Below are 22,229 nucleotides of genomic sequence, written 5' to 3'. Positions count from 1 at the left end.
CAGAAAGCAGAACCTTCCACTGAGCCTGACACACTCCCCCCATGACCAGAACAAAAGCCAGCCAGTCTTTATTGGGCTCAGCCCTGAGGTAGCTGCCAAAGGCCGAGTTAGGAATCTGTCCCACGGCCCCCGAAGGCCGAGTTGGGAGCTGTCCCATGGCCCCCGAAGGCCGAGTTAGGGCCCTGTCCCATGGCCCCCGAAGGCCGAGTTAGGGAGCTGTCCCATGGCTGCCAAAGGCCGAGTTAGGGCCTGTCCCATGGCCCCTGAAGGCCGAGTTAGGGAGCTGTCCCATGGCCCCCGAAGGCCAAGTTAGGGAGCTGTCCCATGGCTGCCAAAGGCCGAGTTAGGGCCCTGTCCCACGGCCTCCGAAGGCCGAGTTAGGAGCTGTCCCATGGCCCCCGAAGGCGAATTAGGGAGCTGTCCCATGGCCCCCGAAGGCGAGTTAGGGCCCTGTCCCATGGCCGCCAAAGGCCGAGTTAGGGAGCTGTCCCATGGCTGCCAAAGGCTGAGTTAGGGCCCTGTCCCATGGCCCCTGAAGGCTGAGTTAGGGCCCTGTCCCATGGCCCCCGAAGGCCGAGTTAGGGCCCTGTCCCGCGGCCCCCAAAGGCTGAGTTAGGGAGCTGTCCCATGGCCCCCGAAGGCCGAGTTAGGGAGCTGTCCCATGGCCCCCGAAGGCCGAGTTAGGGCCCTGTCCCATGGCTGCCAAAGGCCGAGTTAGGGCCCTGTCCCGCGGCCCCCAAAGGCCGAGTTAGGGAGCTGTCCCATGGCCCCCGAAGGCCGAGTTAGGGAGCTGTCCCATGGCCCCCGAAGGCCGAGTTAGGGAGCTGTCCCATGGCTGCCAAAGGCCGAGTTAGGGCCCTGTCCCATGGCCCCTGAAGGCCGAGTTAGGGAGCTGTCCCATGGCCCCCGAAGGCGAAGTTAGGGAGCTGTCCCATGGCTGCCAAAGGCCGAGTTAGGGCCCTGTCCCACGGCCTCCGAAGGCCGAGTTAGGGAGCTGTCCCATGGCCCCCGAAGGCGAATTAGGGAGCTGTCCCATGGCCCCCGAAGGCGAGTTAGGGCCCTGTCCCATGGCCGCCAAAGGCCGAGTTAGGGAGCTGTCCCATGGCTGCCAAAGGCTGAGTTAGGGCCCTGTCCCATGGCCCCTGAAGGCTGAGTTAGGGCCCTGTCCCATGGCCACCAAAGGCCGAGTTAGGGCCCTGTCCCGCGGCCCCCGAAGGCTGAGTTAGGGCCCTGTCCCATGGCCCCCGAAGGCCAAGTTAGGGAGCTGTCCCATGGCCGCCAAAGGCCGAGTTAGGGAGCTGTCCCATGGCCCCTGAAGGCGAGTTAGGGAGCTGTCCCATGGCCCCCGAAGGCCGAGTTAGAGAGCTGTCCCGCGGCCCCCGAAGGCCCAGTTGGGCCCCTGTCCCATGGCCCCCGAAGGCGAGTTAGGGCCCTGTCCCATGGCCCCCGAAGGCGAGTTAGGGCCCTGTCCCATGGCCCCCGAAGGTGAGTTAGGGCCCTGTCCCATGGCCACTGAAGGCTAAGTTAGGGCCCTGTCCCGCGGCCCCCGAAGGCCCAGTTGGGCTCCTGTTCCACGGCCCCCGAAGGCTCAGCTCCCTGTCTGACACCACACATCCCTCCTGCCCTCTTCCTACACGTCCCACACGAGAGATTTCTTTCTCTCCGGACCCAGAGACGCCCAGTCACCGGCCAGCGCCCTGCTCTGTGTGCGTGTGTCTTGTGCATGTTGTCGCTGTCGAGGTGACCGGACAGCCGCCTGTGCAGCGGTTCAGTGACCCGCCCGGGCTCCCTTCGGTGACTAACGGGGGTCTCCCTTCTTCTGTTTCCAGGAATAACGGAGGAAGAGCGCCAGTTCCTGGCCCCCCCCATGCTCAAGTTCACCAGAAGCCTCTCCATGCCCGACACCTCCGAAGACATCCCTCCTCCGCCGCAGTCCCTGCCTCCTTCGCCGCCGCCGCCCTCCCCCACCGCCTACAATTCTCCCAAGTCCCCGACGGCCAGAGCCTACGGGACCATCAAGCCCCCCTTCAATCAGAATTCGGTCCCCAAGGTGTCCCCCTCCCCTCGGCCGGAGACCATCGGCACGGTGATGCGGGAGAAGGGCCTGTACTACAGGCGGGAGCTGGACCGCTACTCCCTGGACTCGGAGGACCTCTACGGCCGCAACGCCGCCGCCCAGGCCAACTTCCGGGCCAAGCGGGGCCAGATGCCGGAGAACCCCTACTCGGAGGTGGGCAAGATCGCGAGCAAGGCCGTGTACGTCCCCGCCAAGCCGGCCCGGAGGAAGGGGATGCTGGTGAAGCAGTCCAACGTGGAGGACAGCCCCGAGAAGACCTGCTCCATCCCCATCCCCACCATCATCGTCAAGGAGCCGTCCACGAGCAGCAGCGGCAAGAGCAGCCAGGGGAGCAGCATGGAGATCGACGCGCAGGCCGGCGAGCCCCCCGGGCAGCTGCGGCCGGACGACAGCCTGGGCGTCAGCAGCCCCTTCGCCGCGGCCATCGCCGGGGCCGTGCGGGACAGGGAGAAGAGGCTCGAGGCCCGGAGGAACTCCCCGGCCTTCCTCTCCACGGACCTGGGGGATGAGGACGTGGGGCTGGGCCCGGGGCCGCCCGTGCCCAGGGCCAGGCCTTCCAAGTTCCCGGAGGACGAGGTGTTCGGCGGCGAGGACGGCCTGGGCCAGCCGCCGTCGCCCACGCCGGGGGAGCCCGAGGACCACCTGGGCGGCGGCGAGGCCGGGAGTCAGAGCGACCCGGGCGGCGCGAGGACCTTGAACTCGGTCCCCAAAGCCAAAGGTCCCGAGAACAGCGCGGTGCCGGCCGCCAAGGGCGGGAGCGCGGCGGGCCCCGAGAACTACGTCCACCCCCTCACCGGGAGGCTTCTGGACCCCAACTCCCCGCTGGCTCTGGCCCTCTCAGCCCGGGACCGAGCCCTGAAGGAGACTCAGCAGGGGGGCGGCAAGGGGGAGGCGCCCAAGGCGGACCTGAACAAGCCGCTGTACATCGACACCAAAATGCGTCCCGGCATGGAGCCGGCCTTCCCCTCGGTGGGCCGGCCGGGCGCGCGGGGCCCGCTGCGGAGGCAGGAGACGGAGAACAAGTACGAGCTGGACAAGGACAGGAGGGGCGACGAGAAGAAGAACATGCTCATCAGCATCGTGGACACCTCCCAGCAGAAGACGGCCGGCCTGCTCATGGTGCACACCGTGGACGCCGCCAAGGCCGAGGACTCCCCCGAGGAGGAAGAGGAGAAGGCCGACGGCGGCGCCGAGCCCGGGAGCTCCCCCCCGGCGGCGCCCGAGAGCGTTCCCGAAACCGAAGGTGCTTTACAGGTCGCCGGCCCCGCCAAGGCGATGGCGGCGGCGGGCTCCGTGGACGAGCCCGTGGTCTTGCCCTTCCGGATCCCGCCCCCTCCGCTGGCCTCCGTGGATCTCGACGAAGATTTTATTTTTACGGAACCGTTGCCTCCGCCCCTCGAGTTTGCAAACAGTTTTGATATCCCTGACGATCGGGCCGCGCCCACCCCCCCTCCCCCGGAGCCGGGGAAGCCGAGGAAAGACTCCCCCCCGTCCCCCACCCTCGCCCCCGGCCCGCCCGCCAACTCCGTGGACGGGAAGAAGCCGGCGGGCCTCTCAAACTGTCTGCCGGCCTCGTTCCTGCCGCCCCCCGAGAGCTTCGACAACGTGGCCGACTCCGGGATCGAGGAGGTGGACAGCCGGAGCAGCAGCGACCACCACCTCGAGACCACCAGCACTATCTCCACCGTGTCCAGCATCTCCACCCTGTCCTCGGAGGGCGGGGAGCCCCTGGACACGTGCACGGTCTATGCAGATGGGCAGGCGTTTATGGTCGACAAGCCCCCCGTGCCTCCGAAGCCAAAAATGAAGCCCGTGATCACCAAAAGCAACGCGCCCCACAGAGAGGCCCTGGCGGAGGAGGGCGCCGACGGCTTCGCGCTGCCCCTGCCCGCGCAGGCCCCGCCCCTGCCGCCCGCGGGGACCGCCAAGGCCCTCCAGCAAAGGACCTCCAAGCTCTGGGGGGACATCCCCGAGGTCAAAAGCCCCATTCTCTCAGGCCCCAAGGCGAACGTCATTAGCGAATTGAATTCAATCCTGCAGCAAATGAACCGAGAGAAATCCACGAAACCCGGGGAAGGATTGGATTCGCCGACCGGAACCAAAACCGCCAGCCTCAGTACGAGGTAGGTGCCGGGGGGGCCTCACCCGGGGCTGGGCCACGGCCGGACGGTCCCCAAGACCCGGTCTGGGGCGGTCCCCGAAAGTCCAGGGACTCCCCTTCTCGACCCCGGCGGCCGGGGCTTTCTGCCAGGGAGGTCTGCCCTGGGTCTGCGCACAGACCAGGGGTCACAGGTGAGAAGGGAAAGGCAGCAGCCTCGTGGTCCAGAAATTCGGGGGCTCAGGGCCGTCCCCCGGTCTGGCCCAGGGCCACGTGCACTTCGCCGCAGGAAGGGCCGGCCCCGCGAGAGAAAGGGACAGACGCGGTGCGAGGGAGAGCGCGGGGAGGCCGATTCGCAGATTTGTCTCGGATTGAGCCGGGCCACCCGTAGCGGAAGAGGCTCCAAGGGAGGCAGGCCCCGTTCCCAGAGACCCGCCCCTCGCTCAGGTTATTCAGGGCCTGCTCCCTCACGGAGCAGTGTACGGAGTGGGGGATACGGAGGAAAATCTACCTGTCCATGGGAACAGCCCGTGGTCCATAATGATAGCCCGTGGTCCATGGGAACAGCCCGTGGTCCATGGGAACAGCCCGTGGTCCATGGGAACAGCCCGTGGTCCATGGGAACAGCCCGTGGTCCATAACGACAGCCCATGGTCCATAATGATAGCCCGTGGTCCATGGGAACAGCCCGTGGTCCATAATGACAGCCCGTGGTCCATGGGAACAGCCCGTGGTCCATAACGATAGCCCATGGTCCATAATGATAGCCCGTGGTCCATGGGAACAGCCCGTGGTCCATAATGACAGCCCGTGGTCCATAACGACAGCCCGTGGTCCATCACGACAGCCCGTGGTCCATAATGACAGCCCGTGGTCCATAACGACAGCCCGTGGTCCATCACGACAGCCCGTGGTCCATAACGACAGCCCGTGGTCCATGGGAACAGCCCGTGGTCCATCACGACAGCCCGTGGTCCATAATGACAGCCCGTGGTCCATAATGACACCTGTGGTCCATAACGACAGCCCGTGGTCCATAACGACAGCCCGTGGTCCATAACGACAGCCCGTGATCCATAATGACAGCCCTTGGTCCATGGGAACAGCCCCTGGTCCATAATGACAGCCTGTGGTGGCCCACGAGAGCCCGAGGGCTCAGGGACCCCGAGCCTTGCTGACAGCAGCACCTTTCCCAGGCCCCTGTCGGACAGAGTGCGCCAGAGCTCCAGGCAGGGCCCATAATAGGGCCGCGGTACGGCCAGCCCAGTGCGCCTTGGGCCCCTCCTCCTCTGGGCCCAGCGGCCATCAGGGACCAGAGACCGGGCTCCAGGCCTGGCTGACGGGACGAGGCCGAAGCCCGATTCTCCTGGAGCAGCCGAGCCGTCTGGGCCGGCGGGCATGGGGGGGGAGGGGCTCCCATGCTGCAGACCTGCCCGCGTGCGTCCGGGCGCTTTTGTGCCCGGGTGACCCTGGCCTGGAGGGGGTGTCGTGTCCGGGTCCCCGAGCGTCTCCCTGTCCCGCGGAGTCTGCGCCCCCGTCCAGCAAACGTCCGACCCTTGAGGGGAAGCCGGAAGGAGGAGGGAGGCCTGGGCTCGGCCACCCCCTGCGCCTGTGTCTGGACAAGCCGTCCCGGCCTCGGCTCCCTCGGCTGTGAGGGGGCAGGGCCTCCAGGTGAAGGGTCAGGAAAGGAAGTGTTTTAATGGAGCCCGAGCGTTCGGAGAGAAGGACCCACCCTGAGTCCCCGTCCCCAGAGGGGCCCGGCCAAGTGACCAAGGGAAGAAAAGCCCGAGAGGCAGGGAGGAGTCCGTGTGTCTCCCCCCCCCCGGGCTGGAAGGTGAGGGCGTCTGACAGGGTGGCCCAGAGAGACAGAAACAGAGACGGGGGAGGGGGGGACAAAGTGAGACAGAGAAAGGGAGAGGGAGACACGGGGTGGGGGCGAGAGGAGGAAGGGGAGAGGCAGCTTAAAGCTTGAGGTCAGGACCCTTCCGCACCAGCGTCCCAGAGTTCTCGGCGCAGAAGCTCCCCCGGCCGTTCCCACTTTCTCCAGGCGCCCGCGGGGACGTTCCACACCCGTGATGTGGCCCCAGGCCCTGACCCGCTCCCCCTCGGGAACGTGGATCTGGAGGTCAGGGTCCCACGGGCCTTAGCAAGGGGCCGCCACCCCCCGTTCTGGGGGGAGGTGCTGTTATCCCCCTTCTACAAAGGAGAAAAGGGACTTCTGGTCTCCTTAGAACTCGAGCCTGCTGAGTCCGGGCCTGGCGTCTACCCCTGCACCAGCCATTTCCCCAGTGAGGGGCTCACACCTCCCAGGGCGGCTCCGAAACGGCCCCCGCTGTCAGAAATGTGTGCTCCCAAGCACCCCCAGCTCCCAGAGTGCTCCCGAGCGCCCCCAGCTCTCAGAGTGCTCCCGAGCGTCACCAGCTCCCAGAGTGCTCCTGAGCGCCCCCAGCGCCCAGAGTGCTCCCGAGCGCCCCCAGCGCCCAGAGTGCTCCCGAGCGCCCCCAGCGCCCAGAGTGCTCCCGAGCGCCCCCAGCGCCCAGAGTGCTCCCGAGCGCCCCCAGCGCCCAGAGTGCTCCCGAGCGCCCCCAGCGCCCAGAGTGCTCCCGAGCGTCACCAGCTCCCAGAGTGCTCCCGAGCGCCCCCAGTGCCCCACACCAGGTGCTTGAGCATGTTCTGGGCCAGGAGGAGAGGGCGCCCCACTGTGCACAAGGCACCCATGGGATGGGGGGGGAGAGGGACCACGGCCCCGGAAAAGCGTCAGAGCCCGGAGACGGCAGCTCTCTGGAGTTCCGTAGTTAACGTTGGGGGCAGGGAGAGGAGGGGCCTTGTAAGGTTCATAAGCATTCTACAACCGTTACCTAATGTGATCCTCACATGAACTCCGAGAGGGAGGACGAGGAGCGTCCCCATTGTGCAGATGAGGAAACTGAGGCAGCCGTGGGTTTGGCCAGCTAGTGGCTGGGGCCAGATTGGCTGATCCCACCGTCAGATCCCCATGTCCAGGCAGCGTCTCCCCCAAATCCCGCTTCCCGGCTGCTGGCGGGATGTCTTCGTGAGGGGCCCGTGGGAGCCTGGAAATAAACACTTCCCAAGCGGAGCTCGCCATCTTCCCTCCCAGCCCTGCCAGGCTTCCTGCCCTCCCCCAGCCTCCCCGGCTCCCAGGCTCTGCCCCGTCCTCCCCCCCCTCCTCCCACTCCCTCGGCCTCCACTCTGGGCAGGACCTCATCCCCTCCCTTCGGATGATTGCAGGGGTCTCCTCCCTGGTCTCCTCCCTGGTCTCCCTGCCTCCAAAGGGAGAGCCCTAAATTCGGCTCTGACGCCATCAGCTAAGCCCCGAGGCCCCAGCCTCTGCCCTCGGACTCCGGCCCGGTGTCAGTGTGTCCCGCTCTCCGTGATCCCTCCTGGGGCAGACGCCGGCCGGCCCCTTCTCCAGCCCACTTTGCAGATGAGGAAGCTGAGGCAGTCGGGGGTGGGGGGGAAGCTTGCCCAGGGTCACCGGGAGGTGGGCGTCTGCGGTGATTTAAAGCTTGGAGGATGAGCCCCCCACGGCGCCGCCCGGGGCCCGTCGTTGCCTCCCTTTGAGTCCCCCGCTGACCGGCAGGAAGCTGTTCCTTTGCTGGGTCTCCCTTTGCCCGCCTGCTGAGGCGCTCGCACACCTGGGCCCCTGGGCGCCGCGCTCCCGCGGTTCTGCCGTCCGGCCCGACCTCAGCTCCCAGGCTCCTCGTTAGCTCAGAAAGGGGGCGGTGACCTCCCTGTCACGGCCGAGGCTGGATGGCCGGGGGCCGCGGGGGTGGGCAGTCGGCATGGGCCGCCTCTGGGGGCTTCCCGCTCTGAGAAGCCCTGGTTCTGAGGGACGGCCCCTTCGCTGCCCCTTCGCCCAGCCCGGGCTGTTAAACCACGGAACGACGGTCTTGGATTCGAGACAAACCGGTCCCTTCCTCAGAATTCTGGAGACCGCGTCCACGCCGCCCGGCCCGGGCAATTCCCTCGCGCCCGTTGGGCAGACAAGGCTGCGGAGGGGTCAGGGCCTCTCCCGGTACAGAGCAGACGGACTCTGGCCTGGAAGCTCAGACCGGGGCAGCTCTGGCCGGGCCCAGGAGCTTTTGTCGCCCCGGGGGGCGGCTCCGGCCCCTGACCCCATCTCCGTTCTGCACGGGCTCCGGGGAAGAGCAGGGAAGTCGGGGTCAGGAGAGCCGGCCCCCAACCTCCGGGGCCTGCGATTCCGGCCAAGTCCATTCAGGGGCTCGCCCCGTTTCTGACGGCGGGTCTGGGTCTCCGCGCCTCCTGCCTCATGAGCGGCTGTGGGCTGGGCAAGGAAGCGCCCCCGGCCGCTAAAGGTAATCAGGGCAAAAGATGGCGTTTCCCCCATGAGCCGGAGGCGGCAACAAGGCTTCCCGGTCCTGTCCAAAGGGAGGCTCCCAGGAGGGTCCCACAGCCGCCAGGCCCCAAGACCGGGGCGCGGAGCCTTCGAGCTGCTTTGGGAACACGGAGACCACGGAGAAACAGGGAGAGTCGCGTGGTGAGCATCGGTGCAGACGAGCTCACGGGAGGGCCACACAACGCTGGAAGGGCCTGGATTGTGTCGGGGGAGCCCGACGGAGCTCAGGGAGAACGTGGACAACATGCCCAGGCCTGCCCCCTTGGGACGGGAGAACGCCCCCTCCTCAGAGCAGAGGGGCCGGGCCTTCATCTGGCCTGGAAGGGAGAGCGCGGCGCCCGTGGCTCTGGGGCAGAGGCGGCGTCCGGCCCCTGTTCTTGCCGAGCCGTGCCAGCCGTCTCACCTGCCTCTCCGAGCGTTTTCCCTCCTGGGCCCGCTGTTGGACAGAAGGAGAACGTCTGTGAGGGACGGACAGAGACCGCAGGGTCCCCGGAGCTGTTTCTCCCTCTTTCCATCTCATTCGCGGGTCCGTGTCCCCTTTCCGACTGCTTACAGAAGATGGGGAGGGAGGAGAATACCGGGGTGCCGGGCCTGGGAGCCAACCTAATGATGGGTGCAACCCGGGGGATCTGGGGCTCTTATGACTTTGGGGGTGCTGGGCTTGGGTTTGGTTCCACTAGGGGCTTTTTCAGCCAGCAGGACGAGCCTCTGAGTGGGGCCTTGGAGGTGGGGGGAAAGGCAGGCCCAGGGGAACCTTCCCTAGAGATCCAGGGGGCAAGGGTGGGAGGAGGCTCCTCCCATACAGGAGGCTCACGGGAAAGGGGAGGAAGGAATCAGCACTTATTAAGCTCTTCCCATGCTGGAGGCAGAATCCGCACTTATTAAGCTCTTCCCCTGTTGGAGGCTCACTGGAAAGGGAAGGCTGAATCCGCACTTACTAAGCTCCTCCCATGCTGGAGGCAGAATCCGCACTTATTAAGCTCCTCCCATGCTGGAGGTGGAATCAGCACTTATTAAGCTCCTCAGGTGCCAGGTACCACACTAAACACTTTTTATAAATAGTCTGAATTACCCAGCAGGGAGACGCCTTCAGCATGGGTCTCTCGGTGCCCTGTACCCTGGGCCAATAAGGCAGGAAAACTGGGCTCCTGTTCTCAGCTGTCTGGGCCAGTCTGTGACCCTCCCTGTGCTGGGGAGGCCGTGTGGGGCCGTGGTGAAAGCCTCAGCTCCCTCTGGAGTCAGGCCTGAGCCTCGGTTTACCTTCAGTGCCGTGGGGGGTGGGCTGGGTCCCTGCCAGCTCTTGAGCTGAGTAAATGTCTGCCCTGCCAGGGCCGGGCTCGCTCATCGCATTTCATCTCATCTCATCGGGAGTTTGTCTTCCTTTGTAATTCATTTTGCCATTCCATTTTGTCATTTTTTTCATTTGCTCTCGCGGTGGCCGGAAGCAGAAGAGGGTCGTGCTGACTACACGTAAGTGGGGCCTGCGGGGGCCGCCGCCTCCGTCCATCCTCTGCCCATCGGGCCCACGGAGGCCTGGCTGCCCAGGCGGCTCCCTCCTCCCCGGGCGGAACTCCCCGAGCCTGCCTCCTGGCACTCCGTCCCTGAGCGCGGCTTCTAGTCGCTTCCTCGCTCTGGGGAAGGCGCCTCAGAGACCCCGTTCAGGAGGCCCCCATGGGTGGGCCCTGCGGGGATGAGGGAGTTGGGGCTCAGACCCCGCTAAGTGACCGTCTTCCTGACCCCAGACCAATACCAGGCCCACTGCCGGCCCCCGAAGCGAGCGAGCCGGTGCCTGGGGGCCCCCGGAGGACCTTGGCCGTTCCATCGCACTCGGAGGGGCCCAGCCTCTCCTGCTATTTCCCTGTCTGAACTTGAAGGGTCACCCATCCCTTGGCCTAAATTATCATGGCTTCTGTTCCATCCAGGGTCAGGCTAGATGCCCTTAGAGAGCCCCGACCCAGCCCTTGCCCAAATACTTTCCCAGGAGCTAGACATGGCTGCGATAATAATCCCATTTTATGGAGAAGGAACGAGGTTCAGAGAGGTCACGGTCACACCGCTAACAGGCGGGGAACCTGCATCTCCTGAGCCCAGGTCTGTCGCCCTCTGACATTTAGTAGGAGGCCCCTGGGCTGGCCCCGGGTCCGTCACCCTCGGATGTCCAGCAGGAGGACCCTGGGCTGGCTTTCCGACCCCATCAAGTGTCAGGGACAGTTTGCTAGAGGAAAGGAAACTGATTTTTCATCGTTAGCGTGGAAAAGTCCCCTGACAAGGCCGGCTTCCTGGGGGTGCTAAGGGTTCCACACCAGCTTGGAAGTTCCCAGGGGTCCCCGACTCCATGCTGGGCTCCCTGCTGCTAATTACATCTGTCAGTGCCGGAATAAAGGCCTAACTTGGAAGTAACCTAGAGCTAGAAGCATTCAGCAGTCCACAGGCTGACAGAGTCTGGGTTCCACAGACCCTTATTAAGCACCTACTATGTACCAGGATGGACGTTGTAGTTATAATGTCCTCCTCGAGGAGCCGGTGCTCTGCTGGGGGACAATGATGGTTCTGGAGGAGGAAGATGGAGGGAATGTTGGGGTGAGAGTCCTGGGCCACATTTAAGGCAAAAGCCCCCGGTTTCTGGTGTGTCCCTGGGGGGCCCCAAGGGCTTCAGGCCTCTGGAACTGAGGGGGCACCGAGACTTTGGGGGCAGCCTGCCGCGGATATATATGGCGCACGTGGTGTATAGGATATGGCGATACAGTTATAGAATATTATAGGTTATTATAGACTATCTACAGAGAGAACATGGAACACGAAGATCTGCAAAGTGCTTTATAAACGTTAATCCCCCTGACCTTCACAACCACCCCAGGAGGCAGGTGCCATTATTATCCTCATTTTACAGAGAGGGAAACTGCCAAGGTGGAGCCTCCTGCAGGGTCCCCCAACCAGGAGAATCAGACTGGGAGGGAACTCGGGGGCCCCTGCCTCCAGCTGTGAGCCCCGTGCCCTGTGGCGCCCCTGGCGGTCACTGAGTGCAGCGGACAGTGCCGTGGACAGAGACCTGGCCTGGCTTGACTGTAAATTCCCTTCCGCACCGTGGGAAGGGAGCTTCCACACCAGGATGGCCCTGCCCTGACGTGATCACCACGCACGGTGCACTGGGGGGAGGGGAGCCAGACTGGTCTAATGCACCCCCAAAGCGGGCGAGCTTCCGGCCAAGGTGGGACCTTCCGTCCCCAGCCCTGCCCGGGCTGCTTAGCCGGGCCCCGGGGAAGTCAGAGCAGGGGGGAGAGGGGAGCAAGAGCTCTGGCTCAGTCCGAAGGGCCGTCCTGGAGAAGGGGGGCTCACCTGGGAGCTGTGGAGGCAAAGGCGCAAGGTGGGCGGTCTGGGCTGGATGGTAACACTTCCCTGAGAAAAGCCGCCCAGTGGGGGAAGGGGCTGCCTCAAGAGGCAGGAGATGCCCTTTCCTGGGGGGTTTCAAGCACAGGCTCCCCTTGTCAGGGATTCTGCTCATGGAGCCTCTGCAACCTTCCAACCCTGAGAATCTGCCGGAACAATTCGCCCGCAGGATGGGGGGGGGGGGGAGGGTTGGCTTAATTCTTAGTGGCCTCCAAGTGGTCTCTACACTGGGGACGGGGAGAAGGTGCATCCAATGCTGGCCGGGGGGTTTCCCTGGAGGGGCAGGGCTTCCTGGGGGAGAACAGGCATCTTGGCTCAAAGGAAATCAAAGTCCCTTCCACGATAATGGCCGAGCTTCTTTGTCCCTGAAAAAGAGAAGGGGGGACTATCTTCTTCCCTTCTTTTCGGAGGAGGCTGTAGATGATGCTCAGGCTCGTTACCGATCTGCATTTTTCTGATGGCCGCTCCCTGGGTCGTTGATGGAGGAGACACAGGTTTGGGAATAAATGTGACACAAAAACAAAAAACAGGAAAATCTATTTTAATTTTTTAAAGGATATTTAGAGAAAGAGAAGGAAGCTTTTCCCCTGATACTCGGATGTTCTACTCTCTGGGTCTTCCTATTCTGGTGTCCTTAGCAGCAAGCTTGCCCTAGGGGCGGTCGAGGGGTTGGCACAGATTTATTTCTAAACAGGAGGTTGGGGGCAGAGCAGGTAAAAATCAAATGGGAAGCGAGGAGGACCCGAGGTCAGATGCTGCTCTGTGAGCCTAAGCCAGTCACTTACCCATCCGTGCCTCAGATACGGGGATAACAGCAGCCCTCCCTCCCAGGGTTGTCGTGAGGATATTTGTGAGGCACTTTGCAAACTTAAACGAGTCCACAAAGGCAGCCCCGCAGTCAGGGGCTTAACAAAAGCTTTCCTTCCTTTCCATCCTCCTGCCTTCCTCTGTTCCTCCTTCCCTCCCTTTCTCCTTTCTTTTCTTCCTTCTTTCCATCCATCTATAATCGCCAGCTCCTAGATCATAGGGAGCCATATGCTGAGAGATCCCAGGCCAGGCCCTTTGTTTTCCTGAGGAAGACACTGAAATCCAGAGGGATCATTTACCTGCCCCAAATCACTGGAAATAGATGGTCAGGATTCGCATCCAGGCCCTTGCCTTCCTTTACACGTTTTCAGCATCAGTCCAGCATCATCTCCAGTGCTGGGGCCGTGGCCTTGGTGTCTTTGTGGCCACAGCCCCTGGTATAGAGTAGGTGCTTAATTCATGCTTGATCAGGAGCACTCTGGGAGAGGGTCTCGAGTCTACGTCCAACTTAGGGGCCCCATTGGAGGTCTAGAGCCCTGGCTGGTTTTTCTCTCGCCACGGCTCAGATTTGGGGGCGCTTGGGAATCAGAGTGGACTGCCCTGCCAACCCCTGGGGGGCACCGTCCCGTGGCCCCTTGTGGGGTATCTGCGTCCCCGAGCTTCAGTGTTCTCCTCAGTCCTGAGTCCCACAGGAAGGTGGACGGCAGCGAAGGAGGGGGGCATCTGCCCCCCAGTGGTATACGGGCTCTCGGGCTTCCCTCATGCCCCGCTGAGGAGCCCTGGGTCTCGAGTCAGAAAGGCCTGAATTCAAATCCAGCTTCAGATGTTAGCTGTGTGATCCTGGGCAAGTCACTTGGCCCTGTGAACCTCAGCTTCCCCATCTGTAAATGAGCTGGAGAAGGAAAAGGCAAAACCACTTCAGCTTCTCTGCCCAAAAAACCCAAACAGGGTCAAGGCCACGGCCGAAGTGACGGAATAGCCAGCGTGTCCGTGGTTCGGCCTCGTGCCAGAGCTGTGTCCCCGCCTCCCCCTCCAAGGGACAGGGATGGCTCCGTTCTGGCTCCAGATCCCCACTGCCCAGCGAGGGCCGGAAACCCAGCGAGAGCATAATGTTTGTGAAATTGCGCTGACCCCAAAGCCCCGATCCTCCCTCCGTCCATGGCCACAGAACCACGTGAGCCCTGAGCCCACGAGATGCCCAGGAAACTCAACACCACAGGGACCCAAGCCCCTGAGCCACGGAAGGCCCGTGGAGGCCACTCGGGAACGTGGGGGCGTCGTGGGGAGCTCCAAAGCCGTGATTCTGTGGGCTTGGGCGGCTGTAGGTACAGAAGCTGCCTCAGGTACAGACATGCAAATGGGCCGGTCAGGGGAGAGGGAGAGCCCACAGCTGGGGACTCAGGGGCCACGCTTAAGCCCGAGCCCCCTTAACGTCCCCAAGGTCCATTTACTCTGCCGGGCGCCCCTTGCTGGTGAATTCAGTTTGGTTCTGAGGGTCTATCAGTGCCCCTTGGGTGTCAAATGCTGGCAGCAGAGCCCACGTGAGCCTGACCCAGGGGGTCTCATGGTCTAGTGCTTGGGATAGCCAACGTCTGCAAGGCAACGAGCAAGAAAACGGGCAGCTCCCGCGTGGTGGGAAATGTTTCTAAATCGGCCTTCTCTCTGTAACCGAGGGAGAGCATGATGGAGACCGAGGCTCTGGGCAAGGGGGTGTCCGGGCCAAGCCTTGGGGTCCTTTAGATTAACCTCGGTGATTCTGCTCCCCGAGGGCTGGCGGGCGCACTCCGGGACCCCCTGCTGTTTGGTGGGATTTCTAAAATGATCCTTCTCTGAAGTTGTCTTCTTTTGGTTTCTCCTGGAAGCAGAGTTGGGGGGAAGGGTCCCCAAACCAAACACAAATATGGGCCCCAGTCCTGCTGTCTCGGGCAGTCCAGCTAGCTCGGATATGTCAGCTAGAGTCCTCCACCCCGCGTCCCGGCCAGAGGCGGAGCCCACCCTGCCATTTGTGGTGTATCGGGGGCTTGTGGGTGCCGGGGAATGTTACCCCCGAGGGTAGCCAGAACTGCCCCCCCCCAGCTCAGGGCCCGGGCTTCCCTGAATGACCAGCAGGGGTCAGCCCTGTGTGGCAATGGAGGGAGACGGGTAGCAGGGCTGTGGATACCACCTAGAGCCTCTATGGACTCCCGCCTTGGTCCTATGGGGCAGGAACCATCGATGGCTCATGTAAAAAAGCCCACCATGGGGAGACCGTTCCCTTTGTCCTTTGTCCCCTGCTGTGCTCCTCCCTCATTCCCGCTTCCCCTGATGGTTCCTTGGTCCCCCTGATGCCCCCCATCCCCGTCCCCCCTCCTCCACTCCCGGGTGACACCTGTTTCTGTCTGCCGCCTCTGCAGGAGCACGGACGTCATGAGCACCGTCTCAGGGACGCGGAGCACGACGGTCACCTTCACCGTCCGCCCTGGCACCACCCAGCCCATCACCCTGCAGAGCCGGCCACCGGACTACGACGGCAGGACCGCCGTCACGAGACGCGCCCCGAGCCCCGTGGTGTCCCCCACGGAGATCGCCAAGGAGGCCCTGGCCGCCCCCCTGACGGCCGTCTCCGCCGCGGCCCCTTCGCCCACCCTGCCCGAGGTTTTTAGCCTTCCGAGCCAGCCATCTTCGGGGGACTTGTTTGGCTTGAGCGCGGCAGCGCGCAGCAGGTCCCCGTCTCCCTCGATACTGCAACAGCCAATCTCAAATAAGCCTTTTACAACTAAACCTGTCCACCTGTGGACCAAGCCCGACGTGGCTGATTGGCTGGAAAGCTTAAACTTGGGTGAGCATAAAGAGACCTTCATGGACAATGAGATCGACGGCAGTCACTTACCAAACCTCCAGAAGGAAGACCTCATAGACCTCGGAGTGACTCGGGTCGGCCACCGGATGAACATCGAGAGAGCGCTGAAGCAGCTGCTGGACAGATAAGGACGCCCGCTCCTTCCGCCTTCACGGACTTCTGCTTATAAGTAGAGATGGGCTTGCGCTGCAACCGCCGAGGCCTCCTGGGCCCTGAGCCCCACCACCCCCGGCTCTGTCCACCTCCTGTCGCCCAAAGAAAGTCCGAGCGCGTCTCGGAGCCCAGGTCCACCAGCCCCCCACGCCCGGCCCGATGCTCACCTGGCGGCCGGCCAGGCCGGGCCCGGGCACCGGCGCCACTCCCTTCAGTCAAGGGGAGGAAGGGGAAGGGGGTTAAAATGGGTTTCCAGCCTGCCCCCCCACTCTGGGGGCAAGTGACCTCCCTTGCTCCTCCCAGGCCCAGAAGCCAGCCCCGCGAGGGGCTCGGCCGGATGCCTCCCGAGCTGCTCCTCCCTTGGTTCTGACCGGCTCCTGACCCTCCCGGTCCCAGCACCGGCTCCCACTCATCCCCCCTCCCCTTTCTCAGTGCGTACATGCTCACTTACTTCCTTGTTTTCGGAGCGGTTTGCTTGCAATAGAACCAGACCCGGAGCTCGCTCGCTCTCTCAGACGGCCGTCCGGGGCTCCCCAGGCCCCCCGCAGGGTCTCCTCCCTGGGGCTGTAGCCATAGCTGTCAGGCAGAAGGTGGAGTCTCTCCCCCAGATCGGGCCCTGCTTGGTCACCTTTATTTCTTGATTTCTGCAAATAAACCTATTTCGCATATTTCCCAGGTGGCCAACCCAGGCCACATGGACTAGGCAAAGCACACAGCCACGATTGGGAGACGGAAGGGGAGACTCACACCCGGGAGCCGAGCGGGCCCCAAGCCGCCTCTCCGCCAGACCCAGGGCTTCCCATCGGGAAGCTGGCCGGGCCAACAGGAGGTCCCCTCCCCTCCCTTTTCTGCTCTCGAGCCTTTGTTTTGTCTTTAGACCCCATCGAGGCGGAAGGAGGTGAGCATGTACCTTGACCCAAGGACAATCAAAAAAATGAGGTGAACCAGGGGCCACGTGGTGCTACCTGGACCGCGGAGTCTTTGTCGGGAGCTGCGTCCGGGGCTCCAGGATCCCCGTCCTGAGCCCTCGCAAGGTTGAGGAGTCATGCTAGGACAGCCCCGTGCTGTCTAGGGCCCGGGAGAGCAGCATGCTGAGAGGTCTCCCTTCCTCTTTGGACCTCAGGGAATCTCTCCGGCTTCCTGAGAAGCGGCGCTGTGAGAGGGCAGAAGGTGGACAGGACCCGGGGTGGAGAGGAGGAGCCAAGTCGTGAGTGGGGATTGAAGGAGCAGAAATGGAGGCATCGGAATGGGGGCATCTCCAAGGGGCTAGGAAAGATGCTGGTCACTTAGAAACAGAGGGAGATCACCCTGACTGCCAACTTTTCTAGATCCTCTTCCATGTCTCTCTCTCCTGCCCCTCATTTCCCTGACTCTGCACAGGCCCCCAAAAGTTCCTCCCCCAGTAACAGGCCCTCTCATCCCCAAGGGAGGTTGTCCACTGCCCACAGCTAGCCAGTGTCCTGCCAGGCTTCCAGTGTATCCACTCTCGAATCTGGAAGTGGCCCAAATGTTCGGTTTTGCTTTTTGCTTTTTTTTAATTTTCTACTCCAGATTAGCCCAGCCCATCTCTAGTTATAAAACAAGACTTTTTTTTTCTTTTTCTTTCTTTTTATTACTTTTGCTCACAATCAAGTGTCTGATTAGGTCTGCAGCAGCCCTCGAATGAGAACAGCAAATTTACCAATTTAATTCTTTCTTTACTGCAAGTTTAAATAGTTGTATAGATAGTTTATAAGCACAATATTTTAAGAGAAAAAAAAAAGCAGTGGCTGGTCTACTAGGCAGCCTTTGTGCTAGGAAGTTAAAGAAAACAAACTTTGGTGATTTAATACTAATAATACTATTTCTGTGGAATAATTCTAAAGAGTATGACCTTTTTAAATCAACCTTATTTGGATGCGTCTGAACCAGCAGAGCTGTGTTACGTTTTCTATCTTTACTAGAACTTCATCACCGAAGGACAAATGTTTCTTCAAAAGCGGTCCCCGATTCACCGAGCGGCGGTCAGCCAGTCGGGTGCTCCCCAGTCCCAAAACCAACAAAAAGCCACTCCTTTCCAGCCCCTCCTCCCCTTTCCATCCACCGCACCCCCAACTCTGGAAAACCAATCTTTCTTTTGACTTTGCCTCTGTTCTGATCCCCTTTGCAGGTCAATCTTTGTATTTGGAAGTTCCAACCTAACTTGTAATAAAAATAATGCATTCAGGCATTTTCCTTCAGAGTACTTTCGATTTTTCCATAGGGAGACGAACATTGCTGTGGAGGAACTTGGAGACTCGAGGCAGTTAGCGGAGGTGCCACAATATTTCAGAATGTGTAAAAAAAAAAAATGGTACTTTAGCCATCATTTGTCTTCCATTTGGTGAGATGACAGAATTCAGTCAATAAACCACTAGCAATCAGGCTCTTTTCCTTCCTTTGCTTTCCGCTGGTGTTGCCTCCGCGCACTGTGTCAGGTCCAACGTGAGCCCAGACGTAGGAAAGGGACTCGGCCAGGTGACTCGCAGGCCGCCGCTGTTTAATCCCACCTTTGTTTAATTTAGGTTTCTTGAGTTGTGGCCTCCGCCGGTGGGGACCCTTTTGTCCCGCGCCCGCGGACCTTTGCAGACACTTAACAGCCTCCATGTGGGGTCAGCAGTCGAAAGCAGATGGAAACATTAAAGAGCTACTGAAATAGTTTATTTTTACATCGTGTCTTATAGTATCAGAGTAATGGGGCTGCCCAAGGGCCTGCTTTGACCAATAAAATACTTGTTTGCCAAGACAAATCCGTCTAGCTCTGTTTGATGAGTTTGCTCCCCTCAGCAATAGCTCCTAGCTCAGAGAGCCCCCTCCTCCTCCTCCTCCTCCCCCTGCTTGGGGAACATCAGGCCTAGGCCCTATTCATGATCCTCTTTACCAGTGGAGCCGAGTGTTAAATACCGGGTCTACTCAAAGAGACATGTGAACTGTGGTCCTCTAGGTTTTAGGATAAACTTTTGCTATATACTGTACTTTAAATAAACTGTATTTAATGCCTATTTTCTTTCTGTAATATTTGTATATATGAGACCAAACCTCCCGAGATGTACGTCACACGGTGCATCCGGGCCACCTCTACCTGAGCATCCGGACATGTTTTGGGCTGATTCCTAGGTCACGATGATGACGACTAGATGTGGCTGATGGTTTACAAATCTTACATGTCACAAAACGAATTTGCTACTTGTGGAACTTCAGTTCATGAAAGAATGAGTTGTTTGGGTGATTTTCCCCCTCCCGGGTCCCCTAGGAGCCCAGCCAGATGGGCGCACTTTTTTCTGTTCATCCAGCAGGGATGGCCATCTGAGCCCGGACGGGGACAGCTTCCCATTAACATCCTTTCTTTCCTTTTTAGTACCCGGTTCTTGATGGCCTGGCCCCAAGTCCCACCCTGTCTTTTCTCTGTGACTGCTCTGGACGTTTTTTTTTTTTTTATTTTTCCAAGTCAGAATAGAGCAAGCCATCCCTGGGTAGCACATTCTTTTCCTGATTTTTTTTTTTTTTTGCTCTCATGTGGCAACTGAAATGACCGTCCAGAACAAATGCCTTCTTGCAGGAAGGCCAGGGGTCTGATTGCAAACAGAAGAACTTATCTGGATGCATCACAGCAGAAAGTGACAACCTTATATAGATTGAGGCTTGATGCTATAGAGAAGGGTCCCCTCCTTATAGCCAGAAAGATGGTAGAGGGTTCCCAAGGACTAAAAGCCTCATTTCATTTGATCAGTCTGCCTCTGTTTTCTTGACAATATGGAAAACAAGGGTACTGAATTTTGGATTTATGTTCAGAAAAACTGAAGTGTCACTCTCTGTAGCCACAGAACATTTGTACGGGAGGGAAGGTTGCTCCACTGTGATGGAGGACAGTATGGAAAGTCTTTTGATTTCAAGGAGGTGGTTAGCCACTTGCCATCATTTCCCCTGCCCTAAAGCTCCTCCCATCCTGATGCACACTCCTGACTCTTGACCTTCCAGTCGTTTGGAGAGACTGCACCAGAGTGGAGCGTTCATCTGGTAATGGAAAACCAAAGGGTTTGGACAATCAGGTGGTCCAGGAGCTGTGAGGGTTTGTCCCTCTGGGGAACTCCAGGATGCTCATCTACCCTTCCCTCCTACTCTGAGGAAGCCAGCTTTCTTTTTAAGCCCTGGAAGCCCTTCTCACCAAGATCTCGTGTTTCTGGTCAGTGGAGCAGTCTAGCTTCTCATGACTCCTGAAACAGCAGCCCTAGAATTACCTTTGGTTGTCCCCCACGGGGGACACTTGGGCTCCTTGTATGTTTTGGGGAGGAGTTCTGCCCCTCCCTCACCCCAGGGCTACCCAGGTCTGTCTCATTGAAACTGTTTGTGGCCTTCTTTGTTTTCCATTTGGACTGTATTTGGGGCATTTAAAAACTAGAGAAACTTGAGCATCTTCCCACAACCAGGACTATCCGTTTATCTATGTTAAGCCCTTTGCAAAAAAAAAAAAAGTGCTAGCCAGGCAGTCCCAGCAAGCCACGCTTCCAGACCTGTGTGGAGGGGGGAGCCATGCTGCCTCCAGGTTTGGTTGGGACTCTGACTGAGAGCATCCCCTCGATCCGGGGGCACGCCGTAGCTCCCCCTGGCTTTCTCGTTCACTCGCTGTGTTACCGTATTTCTGCATTTCACCCTTTGCAGCCAAAACCACAACCAACCAGTATCTGATGCTACTAATTGGAAACTGTTCATCAGAATTCTGATCCTTGGCTATGAGCTTTCAAATAAATATGGAAAAGAAAAAAAATTAAGGAAAACCAAAAAGTGTGTGCCTTGGGTGTTTTGAGACTTGGTCTGCAGAAAACCCCCCACTGTGTTCCAATACTCTCTGTTGAATGGAAGGATGGCTTCCTCGTCAGTGTATTCCAGTAGCCGGGACCTAGTTTTAGTGCCTTGTTTTCTGAACTACGAAGTCCGTCTCGGTGCCCGGCCCAGACGGGGGTCCGGCCGAGAAAGGCAATGTGAAGGCAGGCCCCGGTCTCCGACTTGGGGTCCCCTTAGCATCGCTGAGCCGGGAAGGGAGCGCAGACACTGAAGTGAAATAATAAAAACAAAATTGAAATAAGATTGTGTTTCAGTTAATTTCCATTGACAATGCTATGTCTCCCCGAGCCGCTAACGGCATTTTTTATTTAGCCCAAGCTAGAGGGAAATGTTCCGAGCCACGAAGCTCTGGGCCGAGCAAGGACTCCTTGGGTTCTGCCGGCACCCAGTGGCGGTTACTGGAACTGCATTGAGCCACCATCTTGTCACAGCCCTCCCCAATGCCATTTTGTTTCCTTTAAGTACAAAAATATCAGGGATAATCAGAAATTCTTTCCCTTTTATTGGTCAAGTGAAGGAGCCCAGACAGGAGATTTCTCTGGTACCAGAAACTAACTCCCTCTGCCAATGGGGATGAGCATCTGATTAGCATCTCCTGGTCTGAGAAAGTAACCTACGACACTGCGAGGTTGGCCCAGGGCTGTAAAACCCCCTGACCCCCGGGGGAGGCGGGGCTCTCTATCTGCCGCCTCCTGCCTTTGTTAGCTACAACAGAAGGAAACCGGCCACGAGCCATAGCACTCTCTGGATGGACTCTACTGGACGTTACTCCATTTGTCAACTGCCTGCGGGAAGCAGCCTTAAAGGTGTGTGTGTCTCAGTGCTGGGCCATTTGTCTCTGTGACCAGAAAAAGTGAGGATTTGTACATCTCTGGTCTCGCCAGTGCCCTCCCCAATCTGCCCCTAGTGCAGGACAGTGCAGTAGGCAAAGACCCGCAAGTGCCCTCTGACCAAGACTCGTTGGCTCAAAGTTGGCTCTTAATGCATGAGCAGATTTTGCCCCTATTTTCCTGGATATCAAGGAATTTATATTTACTTTGGATTTTTCTATCTGTTATCACCTCCCCCCCAAAAAAAATACACTGATCCCACAGTTACAGTCCTGAAGAAGCCAGAAGGTACCTATAACTTAGTTACCACTTTGGGTCAAAAATCCAATCCAGACGTTGGTAAAGTGGGGATAGGAGGGGACGCTTCCTAACTGCTCCATCCAGTATCTCTTCAGCTAGTTTTCCCAGTAAAATAACAATAGGGCAAGTGGAGTATATTCCTGCTTGAAGATGGTATTAGCAATCATGGCCCCATTGCATGATAGGAAGGGAAAGCTCTGGATCTGGAACTAAAGAATCTAAATTCAAATCTCAATTGTGCTACTTGCTATTCTTGAAGTCTTGGGCAAATCACTTCACTATTGTGCCTCATTTTCCTCATCTGTCATACGCTCAGAAGGGACTAAATATTCTCTACTCCACACTATAAAACCCCAGCATTAAATATATATCCATGGTGACGATTCACATGAATTAACATTACTGATTATTTTTCTTTTGTTCTTATATTGGATTGGGGGTCTTTCCAAATCCCTGATCCCCCAAGAGAGCTGATTTTATGGATTTTCCTGCTGAGCTAG

General features: G+C 59.6%; 1 protein-coding gene across 5 annotated transcripts in view; it reads left to right on the top strand.

Annotated features, from left to right (window-relative positions):
* Positions 1-18,759, top strand: part of SHANK2 (SH3 and multiple ankyrin repeat domains 2) — a 483,554-nt gene extending 464,795 nt beyond the window's left edge. For all 5 annotated transcript variants that reach the window (XM_051965794.1, XM_051965793.1, XM_051965791.1 and 2 more), the window contains 2 exons: positions 1,830-4,200; positions 15,141-18,759. In XM_051965794.1, the coding sequence (XP_051821754.1) occupies positions 1,830-4,200; positions 15,141-15,714 (2,945 nt within the window). In that variant the 3' untranslated portion in view covers positions 15,715-18,759. The remainder of the gene's footprint in view (positions 1-1,829; positions 4,201-15,140) is intronic.
* The last annotated feature ends 3,470 nt before the right edge of the window (positions 18,760-22,229 follow it).

Source organism: Antechinus flavipes, chromosome 6, assembly GCF_016432865.1.
Source record: "Antechinus flavipes isolate AdamAnt ecotype Samford, QLD, Australia chromosome 6, AdamAnt_v2, whole genome shotgun sequence".
NCBI lineage: Eukaryota > Metazoa > Chordata > Mammalia > Dasyuromorphia > Dasyuridae > Antechinus > Antechinus flavipes.
The sequence above is the reverse complement of the archived record's forward strand: the minus strand, read 5'-3'. Positions and strand labels throughout refer to the sequence as shown.